This window comes from Molothrus aeneus, chromosome 1 (genome assembly GCF_037042795.1).
Source record: "Molothrus aeneus isolate 106 chromosome 1, BPBGC_Maene_1.0, whole genome shotgun sequence".
NCBI classification, from domain to species: domain Eukaryota; kingdom Metazoa; phylum Chordata; class Aves; order Passeriformes; family Icteridae; genus Molothrus; species Molothrus aeneus.
Genome location: NC_089646.1, coordinates 16,962,543 through 16,976,624, shown reverse-complemented (window position 1 = coordinate 16,976,624; position 14,082 = coordinate 16,962,543). Strand labels below are relative to the sequence as shown.

At 39.2% G+C, this 14,082-nt stretch overlaps 1 protein-coding gene across 2 annotated transcripts in view; it reads left to right on the top strand.

Annotated features, from left to right (window-relative positions):
• PDSS1 (decaprenyl diphosphate synthase subunit 1) overlaps positions 1 to 14,082 on the top strand; it is a 22,233-nt gene extending 8,151 nt beyond the window's left edge. The window contains exons 1-8 of one of the 2 annotated variants that reach the window (XM_066552068.1): positions 310 to 404; positions 1,911 to 2,052; positions 3,088 to 3,199; positions 3,288 to 3,397; positions 9,011 to 9,091; positions 9,271 to 9,384; positions 12,755 to 12,835; positions 13,559 to 14,082. In XM_066552068.1, coding sequence (XP_066408165.1) covers positions 1,954 to 2,052; positions 3,088 to 3,199; positions 3,288 to 3,397; positions 9,011 to 9,091; positions 9,271 to 9,384; positions 12,755 to 12,835; positions 13,559 to 13,699 — 738 coding nt within the window. In that variant the 5' untranslated portion in view covers positions 310 to 404; positions 1,911 to 1,953 and the 3' untranslated portion in view covers positions 13,700 to 14,082. Of the gene's footprint in view, positions 1 to 309; positions 405 to 1,910; positions 2,053 to 3,087; positions 3,200 to 3,287; positions 3,398 to 9,010; positions 9,092 to 9,270; positions 9,385 to 12,754; positions 12,836 to 13,558 lie in introns of those variants that run through there. The other variant, XM_066552059.1, reaches the window with a different exon arrangement.

Sequence of the window (14,082 nt, the reverse complement as noted above, 5' to 3'; positions counted from 1 at the left end):
GGCTCACAAGATGCATGCAAGAAACAATTGCAGAACTTTTTTTGCCAGCACTGGGTAGAACCTTGCTTGAGACTTTGTGGAAATAGTAGTTTTAAAACCTCTTCAGATGAAATTGTCACATTTGATACAACATTCTGGAAACCATGAACATTGCTATGCCATTTTTAGTCATTGTCAGAGATAAGATAGATTATAATGCAGAACTTTTCAGAACCTGCTTGTGAAATAACTGGTTTTATGCTGTCTTCATACTACTGAAATATTTCAGTGTGTCAGTGAGTGTTGCCATTTACTGCTGCTTCCCAGCAGGAAGTCCAGTCTGCTGACATAATTAATGAAAAAGGGAATCCCCAAAAGGAGAACAGTGCATGAAAGAGGCTGGAGACCTTTACAGTTTTTTGAAGGTAAGTTTTCTCCTACTTAGTAAGAGTAATTTGTTTTGGAAAACTATTTACACTGAACTTGCATTTGATTAAATCACTAGTCCACATTAAGACTTGCCTCCAAAGAACCATAAAGGTTTCCAGCTCTTATTTTCTGTTGTGTAAAAGCCATATTTTCACAGCCTGTGAGCTACCCCAGTCATCCTGCTATTGTTCAGGATGTAGAACTCCCACTGACAGCAGTGCAGAATTCTGTATAGAGGTAGGTGTCAAAATGCAGTGTTATGTCAGCAGACTGCAATATGTTCTTTCATTTTGTGATTAATCACTACATTTTAAAGGACATAGGCAGTGCAGGAAAGTTTTAAATTCCCTTACATGAGGTGAAATTATCTTCTGTTTCGGTTCTTTTTCTGTTCTCCTGTAAAATAGTATAATTTTTCTCTCTTGTCTGTATACCAGAAGTATACAGACAGTTATTTATATATCAAAAGTAGTTTCTTTCTTATGTTGTGGATTTTGGGGTCTTTGTGCTATTGTTTTGTATGTGGGGCATTTTAAATGTCCATGTGGAGTTATTACACCTATGAGTCAGGACTGACTGGGATAGCCATTTCTGGGATCCTGCATGTAACCTATGATGAAAACAGAAAAATACCAGAAGACAGTGGAAGCTGGATACTAAGGGAGATGGTCCTTTGTGTGAGCTAGGTTGGCTCTTTTATGTGCTTTTTGCCAGTTTTGTTCTCTAGATAATTGCTTCTGTGTTCTTCCCTTACCTTCTTTTCACCTACTTTAAAAAAAAAGTAGTGTGAACTACTGAGAATTGAATCATCAGTGTTAGATCTTCCCAAAGGCTGAGTTCCAATATGTGTTAGGTAGTTGGTGTTTACAGTCCTAAAGTGCTTGCAGTAGAATTCTAGTTAATTCCTCAGGCTTCTGAAGAACCTCTGGGGTTTTAAGGTAATCAGGTAACATCAAGGATAAGATCTATGAGTTATGTCTTTCAAATGTAGAATGCAGGTTTCTGTTCCTTCTGATCTCTCCAGCTTGCTGCTTAGAGTTATCCAGCTGTAGAGAGTTTGTGATGCCATATTTGTAGGTAGAAAAACAGAGATAAGGAAAACTTAAAACTCATCTACAGAGCTACCTGTCATTCTTTTCTCTGCTGTTTTTCAGACTTCAGTCTTGGAGCCAAGCATCCTTGATGCTGTGCTGTTTATTGCAGTCTGGATTTAGAGGGATTAAAGTCAATAACACAGGAGTTTTGCAGTACTGTTAATGCAGCAATGTAGAAATAGGCCTCATGAGGATGGACTCATCCCTCTGCACTTACTGTACAAATGTGATCTTACTTTCTCTTGTCTTCCTAATTCCAGGTTTGAAAGAAGAGGGTCAGACCAGGAAAAAGCTGTGACAGCTGTTTTCAGAGGAACATTTTTGTTTGGTTTTTAATAGACATTTTGTAGTGTACTGCAGCATATATAATTGATTTAATTATTTGACAGTTCTTGTTTTTTATTTTAGGGAGGTGCAAGCAAGCCAGCGCTCTGTGGCCATAATTGCTGAGATGATCCATACAGCCAGTCTAGTTCATGATGATGTCATTGATGATGCAAATTCTCGCAGAGGAAAAAGGACACTTAATCAAATCTGGGGAGAGAGGAAAGTGAGTTTGCTAATACGTGCAAGGCTTGCCTTTGAATTTCAGCAGAGCACAAATACCTAGAGGTTTGTAACGTTACTATGGCTAGGTCTTGGAATGTGTCAGAAAACATATGAAGAGGTGTGCACGGTTTGTGAGTGAGACAAATGTGTTTTCTTTTTCTGAACTGTTGGAAGCATTAGATAATGAATGGTTGAAGTGTGTTAGTGTTGCACCTGTCCAGCCTCCAGAAGAGATGACTGAGAGGGGCCCTCGCTGTACGTATCTGAAAGCAGTGTCACAAAGATGGATCCAGGCTCTTCTCAAGTAATAGGACAAGAGGCAGAGGACAAAAACTGATGCACAGGAAGTTCCATCTGAATGTGAACAAATTGTCCAGAGAGGCTTTGGAGTCTCCCTCACTGGAGAGATTCAAGAATCATCTGAATGCAATCCTGTGCCATGTGTTCTGGGATGACCCTGCTTGAGCAGGGAGGTTGGACCAGACGATTCTGGCCCCTTCCAACCTGGCCCCTTTTGTGATTATTGCTGATTATTACTGATTTTGGCATTGAAATACTTTTAACTTGTACCTCATCCTGAATGCTGATTCAGTGGTGAACACAAAAATGTTTTCAGTCAGCGGGAATTTTTTTTTTAAATTGGTGTTTTCTTCACAGAGCATTACAAGAAAGGTCTTCACCAGAAAATACAAGGAAGGAACTTGGGGTAATTCAGAGTTCACATGGCGTAACAGCCACAAGAGAACGGTCAAATAGAGAACTAATGTTCAAAAAAACTTCATAAGTAAACACATACTGCATACAGGGGGGACAGTGCATATACAGAGAAATATCACCAGTACCATTTGATAGGGACTCAAAAATTACTCAGATGTCCATATTTGGTTATGTGGTTTTTCGCTCTTAAAATGAGATATCTGTGCTTTATGTGGGAAAGTTTTGTAATGTGAGTAGATCTGACAGTTAAAGGAAATTGTATGGTCTGTAGTAACACAGGAGAAGACTTAAGGGATCACCTTTTTGTTGTTGTTGTTAGGCTGTTCTAGCTGGCGACTTCATCCTCTCAGCTGCTTCTGTAGCTTTAGCACGAATTGGAAATACCACTATCATCTCTGTTCTAACTCAGGTGATTGAAGATCTGGTGCGTGGTAAGGTTTTTTCCTGTTTTTATCTTCCAATTTGCTTGCCTAAGCAGTAAGCCCACAAATAAAACCTCCCTTCTGTGCAACTTTTTAGGTGAATTCCTCCAGCTGGGTTCCAAGGAAAACGAGAATGAGAGATTTGCTCACTACCTCGAGAAGACTTTTAAGAAGACGGCGAGTCTGATAGCAAACAGTTGTAAAGCAGTATGTACGTCTGTCTCTTCTGAAGTTAACATACCATACTGTAAGCTTCACAGCTAAACCAGTATTGCTCTTTGCTCTGGAGACCCTCCAAAGCAAAACCCTGAAATGGTATTCTGCCAGAACGTGAATGGGTTTGAGATTGTGAATTTTATCACAGTTCAGCTGTGTAGCCTCCAATATTGGTTTTCACTTTTTCTTTGCGTTTTTTATTTATACACAGATTTATTGTTATTCTCAAGAATGAAAATAAGGTTCAAATAATCATAACAGTGGCAATCTTCAATTTATGAAATTTTGGAACTTTGATACAGTGGTTTTAAACTCAGTTGATCATTTTTGAGCCTATAATTTGATTTTAAATCTTCTTTGACACCTGGCCCTACTCATTGGTGCTGAGTGAGACCTTAAGTGGTAACAGTGGGAGGAAACAATTATCACAGAATCAGAGAATAAGCTGTGTTGGAAGGGGCCCATCAAGGTCATCAAGTCCAACTCCTGTCCCTGCATGGGACACCCCAAGAGTCACACCATGTGCTGAGAGCACTGTCCAAACACTTCTTGAGCTCTGTCAGGTTTGGTGCTGTGACCACTTCCCTGGGGAGCTCTTTCCAGTGCCCAGCCACCCTCTGGGTGAAAACATTTTCCTGATATCTCTACATCACATTGTAAAAAACCCGAAGCATGTACTTGATTTGTCTTGATTTGTCTGGTGTTTTAATTACCAATTACTTTATCCAGCCCTGTCACTCAGTTCTCTTACTTGATTACAAAAAGATCCAATTCAAGATTATATTCTTACACAAAAGTAGATGTTCAGTTTTAGTGCAGAAAATAGAGGTGGCTAATAATTTCACCCTCAAAGGGAGTTTGGTTTATTCTTTTTAGTGAAAGGCAGTATAGCTAATGGATTCTATAACAAGCAGGAATTCTTAAAGAATTAGAGTAAAAATCTGTGCTAGTGTTAATCATCTTCCTTTGTTCTCAGGGAACTGGTGCATTTGTGCAACAGACAGCAGTTGAAAATTGCTTATATCAAAATGATCACGTAGAATGAGACACATGGATTTCAGGGGAGGGAAAATACCTTTTATTCTAGTTGGAGGAAAGAAATTAAGTCTTCTGGATTGCTCATATTAATGGCAATATGACCCTGGCAATTTTCTTTTGCAAGTCTTGTTTTATATCAGTAGGCACCTAGATTAGTGAAGAGCATGACATTATTCTGCTACCCCAGAAAAAACATACCCAAATTTTAATATTCATTTTGACAGTCTGCCTAAAAGAATCTTTGCAGATGGAAGAAATCACATTCCCACTGGGTGGATTCTCCCTACAGATGTGCTAATTTAATCTTTTTCCTTTTCATGACTTGCAAGAGTTAAGGATTTAAGCAGTTCCCTCAAGACTGAGGCTGTGATGCTGGTCAGGGGGGTGTTTGGCTGCTTTTCTTCTAGTGGCTGGTCTGAGTTGTTCCATTGCTGAACTGCTGGAATTTTATATGCTGTAAAATTTGTGTTAGAAAGGAAAATAGAGAGAGAAGGTCTCTCTTCATGGCAAATCCTTATTGCTGCACACAGTACCAATGAATTGAATATGTATCTTTCCCTCAGTTTCTTTCTGCATGGATTAGGAGAGCTCTATTGATAGGAGTTAAAAGGGATTTTTTTTTTTTTTTTGGTGGGAGGGATTTGGGTTTTTTTTTTTTTTTGTTGCATGTGAGTGAGTGCTGAGATTTTTTGTTTAGATGGCTTTGGCTCCTGAAGAAGTGGAATCAGAAGGAAGTTCTGTGTTCTGTAGCAAAAATGATAAGCAGGATCATCAGTTCTATCTTGAAAGGGAATTCAGTTAAGGACTCAAGAGTATTCAGATCTTGTTTTCAGGGACAAAACTAAGAGAAGAGACTATGGGTTTTAGAAGCAGTTCTGTTCCTGTTAATGATAGGAAAAACCTGATTAGTTGCTGTGATTAAATAAATACAAGTATTAATTGGAAAGAAGATGTCAAACAGGTTCAGGTGGCACCTTAGAATTCCATTGTGCCATGCTTTAGAAATGGAAGAGGAGGGTATTCCTGCAAAAAGGTCTAAACAAGACATACAATGTAAGTCATACATTCTGTACCACCAAAGTATTACTGCATTTAAATCAAAATTCTTTAAGTTAGGACTTAGGGAGAGAACAGTCTGTTCAAGATGTTAAGAGCCATCCCAGTCTCCAGTTTATTTCTACAACAGTTCTGCATGGGGGAATGTAACCAAAATTTCAATTAAAGTGTATTGTAAAAGGAGGCAGTGGCAGATGGCCCAGAGTCATTGAAACCTTAGTTACTGCAAGGCATTTTTCAGAGAAACATGAGGTGACTTTAGTTCAAGAATTCAGAAACAATAAAGCTGGAGTGGAATTTCTGTTTAGTCATCAGGCCAGCTGGAGATAGCAAAATAACCCGAGCAGATTTTCTGTCTTTTTTAAACCCTGCAGTAATGTGAATTCCTGAGGCTCATAAATATATTTATATTTTGTATGGTATACTTTCAGATGAAGGATTAAATCCTGCTTGCTTTGAGTGTAAGGGTGCACTAGAGATTGTTGATTTCCATGTTAAGGGAAGCTTGTGTCTCCTTGTGTAAGGCAGGGCTGTGGAAGGGACTGAAGAAACCAAGTCTAAAGCTCTGGATATTCCTGTAAGCTCCTGCTCTGACCAGTCCCTAGTTTGGTGTGTGCACAGGGCTCCATCAAAAAACCCTACAAGCATGTGCAACTGCTGCCCAGGAAAATAAGACCTCTGACTGTGAAGTAGACTCTCCTTTGAGCAGATGACTTTCAGAGTTTCCTTCCACCCTAAACTATTCTGTGGTTCTCCTGGAAAGAGGAACACTGCTCCTGTCTAGAAAAACAGGGATGGATGAGCCAGGAATAAGAAGGCAGGAACCTGACTGCTTCTGGAGATGGGCATGGAGAAGAATAGCTGGAAAAGGGGAACATTTTAGAGCCTTTTCCTTTCCATGGAGTCCACAAATCTAGGACTACAAGAACAAACATCTCTTGTAGTGTTTATTTAAGCAAATTCTGGCCCAGCAGCAGGTTTTCCTCTCTGATCTAAAGAGCACTGGTAGAGATGTGCAAATGCTTTCAACTCCAGCTGCCATATTGTCACATATTAAACATCAGAGCAAGATGTATCTACCCAGAGCTGATAATGTATTTTATGGATGTGAAATTCAGTAAAGAGGCAGAATTGGTTTATAGTCTCTCATATAACATAACACAAACAGCTTCTTTTTTTGCAAAAAGTGTGTTTGAAATAACACCAAGGAGATTGTCCTGCTTTGCTGAATTCAAAGAACATTTCTAAAGAATTTGTTTCACTTGGTATTAGGAAGGATTTTTCATCATGATTTAGTGGAGGACAGGCTTGAAGTCTTCCAAGATTAAATTTGTCATGAGCCAGTCCTTCCTATCTGGGGAGCTCTAGGCTGTTTTCAAAGGGGGAGTTTTATAATTTAAACACACATCACTGTATTGAGTTGGTAATCCTGATTTGTATTTGCTCCAGTTAAACTCTGTGTGGGAGTGACAGGCAGCCTGGCTGCAGCCCGGCCAGTGTCCAGCTGGGGGCAACAATCCACAAGAGCAGTTTGAGCAATTGCATCCTGAAGGAACTCCCTGATAGACACAACCCAACTGCAGGTTTATTATGTGGTCATGGTCAGAGGGTTGTTCACTTGAGGATAACTGGCAGAAAAAATCTCCCGAATTTTTAAATTTTTTTTTGTCCTTTTTTTGTCTGTGAACAAGAATTGACCTTTCAGGTTAAATGGAGGAAGCTCTTTTCTTTACACAGCACTTCCTCCCACCCTCTGCCAGCTACTGCCCACTCCAACCCTTTGCCATTAAGCAGGATTTTGTCACTGAATTCTGTATTTTAATCCTCCACATGGAAGGAAATGTGGAGGTAGGTAAGGATTTCATTGGAACAGGGTGGATGCAGTCCCCCTGCCATGCTGGCATTATGTGATTTGTATTACAGAAGCAACCAAAAGCTTGCGTGGTACAGCAGTAGATGTTAGGTCTTCGGGCAAATACTGCTATTTAAGAGACAAACATCAAAAGGAGGATAAAAAGGCAAAATGTTCTACTTTGATAGTCCCTAGCAACATCTATTTAAATATCTCATATTTGCAGTTCTCTCTGTTTAATAGCCTTCAGGATTTTGTATGATTATTAGAGATAAGTAGCATTATTTTCCTGCTATATTGTCCTCTTTTAAGTAAAAGTGGAGAATGTATGATGCTGTTAATTTCTCAGTCATCCAGATTCCTCTGGGATTTAGTTATTATCAACAGATGCAGGTTATGACTGGGAAGTGTTCTGATGCTCAGATATGAAGTGCACTGCTGCATAAATCGTCTCTCATTTTGTGCAAGTTGCATCACATTTATTAGGGTATAATGTTGTTTCTTATTTCCATCTTCACGTTCACCTCCAAAGCTACTGCTGGATTTGTTTGGGGTTGGTTTTGGGTTTGGAGGGGTTTTTTATGAACCTACCTTACACAGTCCTAAAGAAGAATACATATACATACATACACACACATACTTATTCTTTTATATTGTGTTTTCCTAGCATATATTTTTAGTCTAAAGTAAAATGTATTTTCACTCCTTGCATTGGTCACAGCAGAATTGGAATGCCTGCAATAAACCAGGGTGGATTTTTGTCCTCTGTTCTAATTGGTTTATTGAAAGTTGAAATCAATCTGAGTATTTAACCAACCTCATTTTGCAAAATGTATAATCAGTACATAAATGCAAATAGCATAAATGCCCTTACTTCCAGGCAAGATATTAATTCTCAAACCTTAGTTAACGTCCTATATTTTAGTTTTGTGGAGTTTATTCAGCAAAATTTCTGTCTTTCAAGTAGTTGATTGTACATTCACGTAAAATGTTTTATCTCAATTCAGTGATACCTTTGTGAGCTTGGTGTGCTTTCTTCATTTGCTGTCTTTTCTTTGCCACTAATTATCCCTCAGTAGCTTTGCCTGCAGGCTAATCAAGTCATCTTCCTGAGCAAGTCAGATACAGTTAACATCACCTTAAAAATAATCATCCTTATGTCAACTGCCCCTGCTGTACCAGGTCCAACACATCCAGCTTTGTAATCTTTTATGAGACATGTAATGTCCATTTATCTGCTATCTGACCTCCAATTATCCCCTGGCTGATTTATGTATGTAATTAGTTTAATTTCCCCATCACTGGACTGGATACAACTACTACCCTCCCTGCATGTAAAGTGCATCCACATTTCTTTTCTCTTTATCCTTGCATTGTAATTTCTAAGCCTGATAAATATTTAATGAAGCTAATCTCTTTGCAGATGTGAATGTAGTTTTAATACTGCACTGCTGTTCAGCCTTGTTTTCTAGTAAGCTTGGCCAGTTTTGTGTCTCCATGAACTGAGATATGCCAGAATGTGCTCAAGTCAGCTTTTTTTGCCTTTCCCAGATCCTTCCAGCCTGTGCTGGCTGGGTCACACCTATGGTCAAGGGCTAAAAGTGCTAACTTTTAGTTAACTAAAGCTTTCTATTTACTTGGGGTTTTTGTCTTTTCAGGTTTCAATTCTAGGCTGCCCTGACCCCAAAGTTCATGAGATTGCGTACCAGTATGGAAAAAACGTTGGCATAGCTTTTCAGGTAGTGTTTTTGTTGAACTAAATGGAATCTAAAATCTAAACTTCTCCAAAGTGTTTTAGAAATCAAAGTGGGCTGTCTTAATCCTTCCTACAAATCTTGTCTTTAACAAGGATTAGTCTGTATTTAGCTGTAATACTTAAAAAAGAAATTTTAAATAATCTGTATGTTCATTTTTTTAGTTGATAGATGATGTGCTGGATTTTACATCATGTGCTGACCATCTGGGGAAACCAACAGCAGCAGATCTCAAGCTTGGATTAGCCACAGGCCCTGTCTTATTTGCTTGTCGACAGGTAAGTCAGCAGGAAGCTGTTTGCTCAAATTGAGAAGTGTAAACTGCTCCTCACAGGACCAGCTGAAACACATCAGATCTCCATTGTCAGTGATGAGAGGGGCCTGGGCACATGTGGCAAATCAGTAGGTTCAGTATCAGATGGATTCTGTGCACATGTAAGTTCTGAGAAACACCTTCCTGCACAACTCTACTTACTGTTAGGCACTTCTAGGTATTGAGAGTTTTAGGACATTTTGTGTAGGTTATTCCTAAGTAGCTTCTTGCTTGTGTTTTCTCCTGAGACATCCTCTTCCTGGGCTTGACTGTGTATGTAGGCTTTTTTGCCTTGTTCTGGGCTTTGTATCCATCTGGGGCCAAGAATTGAAATCCCTGCCTTGCCTTTAGGTGGGTACCTTTATTTATTGGATTTGATCTTTTCTTTTCTTTGTCCTCAAGTATTATCCATTTACAAACATGAGTAGGTTTCCTGTCTGCAGGTTGGGTAAGAGAAAAGGGACTGTCATAAATAAAACAGGCTTAAAATTGGTCAAGATTTTCAGTGCCTTGGAAATTATTTGGAGGAGCAAAATGAAAATGGAACTGTGAGCAGCATGAAAAACATTAAAATTTGTGCTAATCCATAAACAGGAAAGAAACTGATTTAATTCCTTGCTCTAGTGTCTTGTTCCCCAGAGGCAAGCAGATTTGGGACTTAAAAAGCAGTCCTTCCTACCAGGCTCCACAGTGTGATATAAAAGCTGGCACAGTTAGTTCCAGCAGAGCTCTCATCTATGATCTCTCAGTGGAATTGCTTAGAGCTTGACATGGGAAAAGTTCTACATCATTTAAAAAAACCCAACAACTTTGACATTTACTTCCCCCTCTAAAAGAGCCTGTTGTGGGGGGAGGTGGAGCATTCACATCTGTTTGCTTCCTTATCCTTTGGGCATTTCCAAGGATCTGTATCTCAGAACAGACAGGAGCACAGAGTATCAGCCAACTGACAAAGCAGATGAATGCATATTGAGAACAACCTTCTCTGTGTCCTCAGTGTCTCCCCATACTCATCTGGGGGCTTCACAAGCATATTCTTGAATCATTATTTCAGAACTGTGTCATAGCAATTGGAGCTGTCCAAAGAACAGTGAGACACTCAGGCAGAGAGGGAGGATGGAGCTGTAAAACTTTTTGTGTGTGCTAAAGCCACGTGCAGAAGGAAACAAGGCATGTTGCAAATACCCAGTTTTGGCAGAGAATGGGTGACATTGATTGTCTTGTGGGTGTTGAATATTCCAATTTTTAAATTAAAACTATTTCTTATTCATTTGTTTGGGTTGTCTGTCTCTGACTTTGAACTTCATCTATCTTTTAATTAGCTTTACTAGATAAATTAGTTCATAAGATAGAAATAAAAGAAAATAAAATCTGTCACTCCTATTGTAAAATCTTGTTCTTTGTAGGCCACTTTTTCCTCATTTGTATCTTTGATAGATGGGAAGTGTACATTTTTGCATTGAAATGTAACTTGACCATCTTATAAAGTTTCCTGCATTAACCAGAAGGCTTCTTTGCTGCAAATGTCCTGCTGTTTTCAAGAAACTGGAACAACAGCACTGCAGACTTAACTGATATATAAACAAAGCATGAGTGCTAAAAAATGTGGAGCTTCAACCAACACTCATGATGCTACTAAAAGATATTTCATATATTTGTGTCTGAGAAAAAACCCTATGAGCCAGGACTTGAAGACAGTCCAAAGTGTAATTATTAATTATAGGCTGTCTTTTCAGATTAGTATTGCTGCTATCCTTTCATGTAGCTGGTACTCTTCCAGTTGTCTTCCTGACAAACATTTGTTAGTTTTTAATGTGCTCTGGATCTCCAGTGGCAGATGCCTTTTCTTCCTCTCCTCTCCCCTCCCTCTGAAATACATCTTTGTGCATTAGAATATTAAGGAGAAAAAAATGTTTACCTTGATATAGTACCTATTTATTCAGTATTTAAAGTTAGCTCACTCAGTAAAAAAAAACAACACCCCATTTATTTTTTAAGGAAATACACTAGTGTATGCTAATTCTAAAGCTCCTCTTAAACGAGTACAGCTGAAGAAGGAAGGTTTATTTTTATTATAAGCATTCCTGTTAAATGCTGATGTGCTGCCCACTAAATAGGCAGAATTGCTAATAACAGCTCTGCCTTACAAGTTTGGGGATCTTCATGTCCTTTAATGCTTAAATATAAAAAGTGATCCCATATGCATCCTATATAACTGTAAATATGAATAATGTGAAAACTGATTGCATGAACACTGCAATTAAATTGTCATTACCTGGCAAGGAAGCTAGGATCTAGAAAAAGCCATGACTTTCCTCTTTTAGATGAAGTGTGAGTCATCACTGAACTTCTGAATGCATCTCCAAGACTGTGTATGAGTAATAGGAGACTGTCACAGCACTGAAGGGTGCTACATGTTTGTACCTGAACAAGGCTGTAAAGCTGCAGTTGCAGGCCCAAAGGTGTGCAAGGAAGGCAGATCATTATTTACAAGTATATGGCAATAACATCATCTTTGTTTGACTCTAATCCTTTCAGGCAACATGAACAAACAGCTCTTTCTTTCCCTTAAAAAGAATTCTTCTGTGGAGTAGCTGCCTTGAGTTGTAGCCTTATTTTGTTAAGCACTAGGTTTTTCTGTTTCTAGGCTGTCTTAAGAAAGAGGCTGCATATTTACCTAAGTGATGTGATTTTTCTCAAAACAACTGACTTGAGTTACCTGCTTGATTTGTAGGGAATTGAGCGTGCAGTGCTAACTACAAATGCTATGTGGCTGAAAATAAAATACCTTATAGTTGTTGTTTTTATCTTACTAAAAAAAAAATCTGTGTATATAATATACCAGCACAATGGAAAATGTAAGAGAATGTAACAGCCAGTGTTTGCATGAGGGGATTTTACAAGTTGAACTATACAATATTGCAACAACCAACATCCCAGGTTCTTTTGTATGTGTGGGGGCAGAGGTGCTTCTTCTAGGAGTGCCAACACTGATCATCATCTGTGATAGAGTATCTGATGCAGATTATTCACCAGGCAGTAGCCACATCAGAAGTTACCACACTGGAACATCTGTTTAAGATGCTAAAATGGCAGGTGCTGACTTCTGCTTCCAATTGGCTACAGCCAGCAGAGCCAGAGCCAGGTTTCAGTTATAAGTGTTTGGGCTCTGCTATATTCCTGTGCAGACTGCAAGTACAAACCTAAAGCTGTACCTGTAGCAGCAGTGACAGGGAAGAGGGCTGCACTTTGGTGGTGTTCTGACCTTAGCAGGGCAGGCAGCTACATGAAAAACAACTCAAAAGCAAGTACAAACCTTCTCCCTTTGTGCTTAGTTTCCAGAAATGAATGCTATGATAATGAGGAGATTCAGTAAGCCAGGAGATGTTGAACGTGCATGGAAATATGTGTTGCAGGTAAGACTGATATGAAATATTTCTGCTCTCCCTGCTGCTCAGTCTGAAATTCATTGCCTCTCAAGTAAAATAGCAAGGCTGCATTGGAAAATACCTACTGTGTAGCATGCAATGTACAATGCCAAGTAAGAACAACTCAGGTCTCCCTCTGGCACAGTATTTTAGCAGAAATGCTAGGTACTGAAGAATTTTTTTTTTTTCCCTCCAACAGCATAAAATCTGTGTAAGTAAAAAGTTCACAAATGAACTCAGTTCTTCAGCTGAGGCATAGCTGTATTCAACAGCTGGTATAAATGGCATGTAATTTCCAGTCAGTCTTGTAACTGCAGTGCACACCCTATACCAGTTTTAAATTACTCTGGTCTAAAAAGACTGAGAAATGGTCTGTGCAAAATTATTACCTATTTCTCAGAATAGCATGGGGGTTTTGTACACCTCTATTTAGGGCAGGAGGGGAAGGGATAAACCATTAGTTTCTACTTTGTTATTAATACCAGTGCTGTTTTGTAATGGCTGAGTTGCTATTTTAGCATGGATGAGTTTTAGTACTTGGACAGTTTGGGGCAGGTAGGTGGGCTTCCCCAATTCCAGAACGAATCCTCTTTCCCCATCAGAATATAATGTATGAGTGTACTTACTGACCTTAGAACCTCCCCCTGTGCCTGGACGAGGCAGAAGGCAGCAGGAGGCTGATCAGGTCCCTGCTTTTGTCTCTTCCCTCAGAGTGATGGTGTGCAGCAAACCACCTACCTCGCCCAGCGCTACTGCCACGCGGCCACGCGCGAGATCCGCAAGCTGCGGCCGTCCCCCGAGAGAGAGGCCCTGGTGCACCTGACAGAAATGGTTCTCATGCGGGACAAGTGAGAGAGCTCCTTCCACTCCTTCTGGCAGCTACTTTACCAGACTGTGCCTACATTTATTTCAAAAGTTTTTGCTTCCAACACAAGCCACCAAAAATTATTTTTTTAAAAAAAAAAACCTCCTTTTTTTTTTTTAAGTTTTACTTTACTTTCTTTTTTTTTTAACTAAAGTTTAAAGTGTTTTACTGAAGGAAGCCATGCAATTCAGAGCAAATCAAACAGTGTTGTACAATTGTTTTAGTGGGGGCTATTGATTGTGGGTGATGGGGAAGATGTTTACATGTTGATGCACAAAGGCCACAATGAAAATAAATATAAATCAGTGTATGAGAACTGAAGCTGTTCCAAATTTCACTTGTTTACACTAATAAAGAGAGCATGCATGTA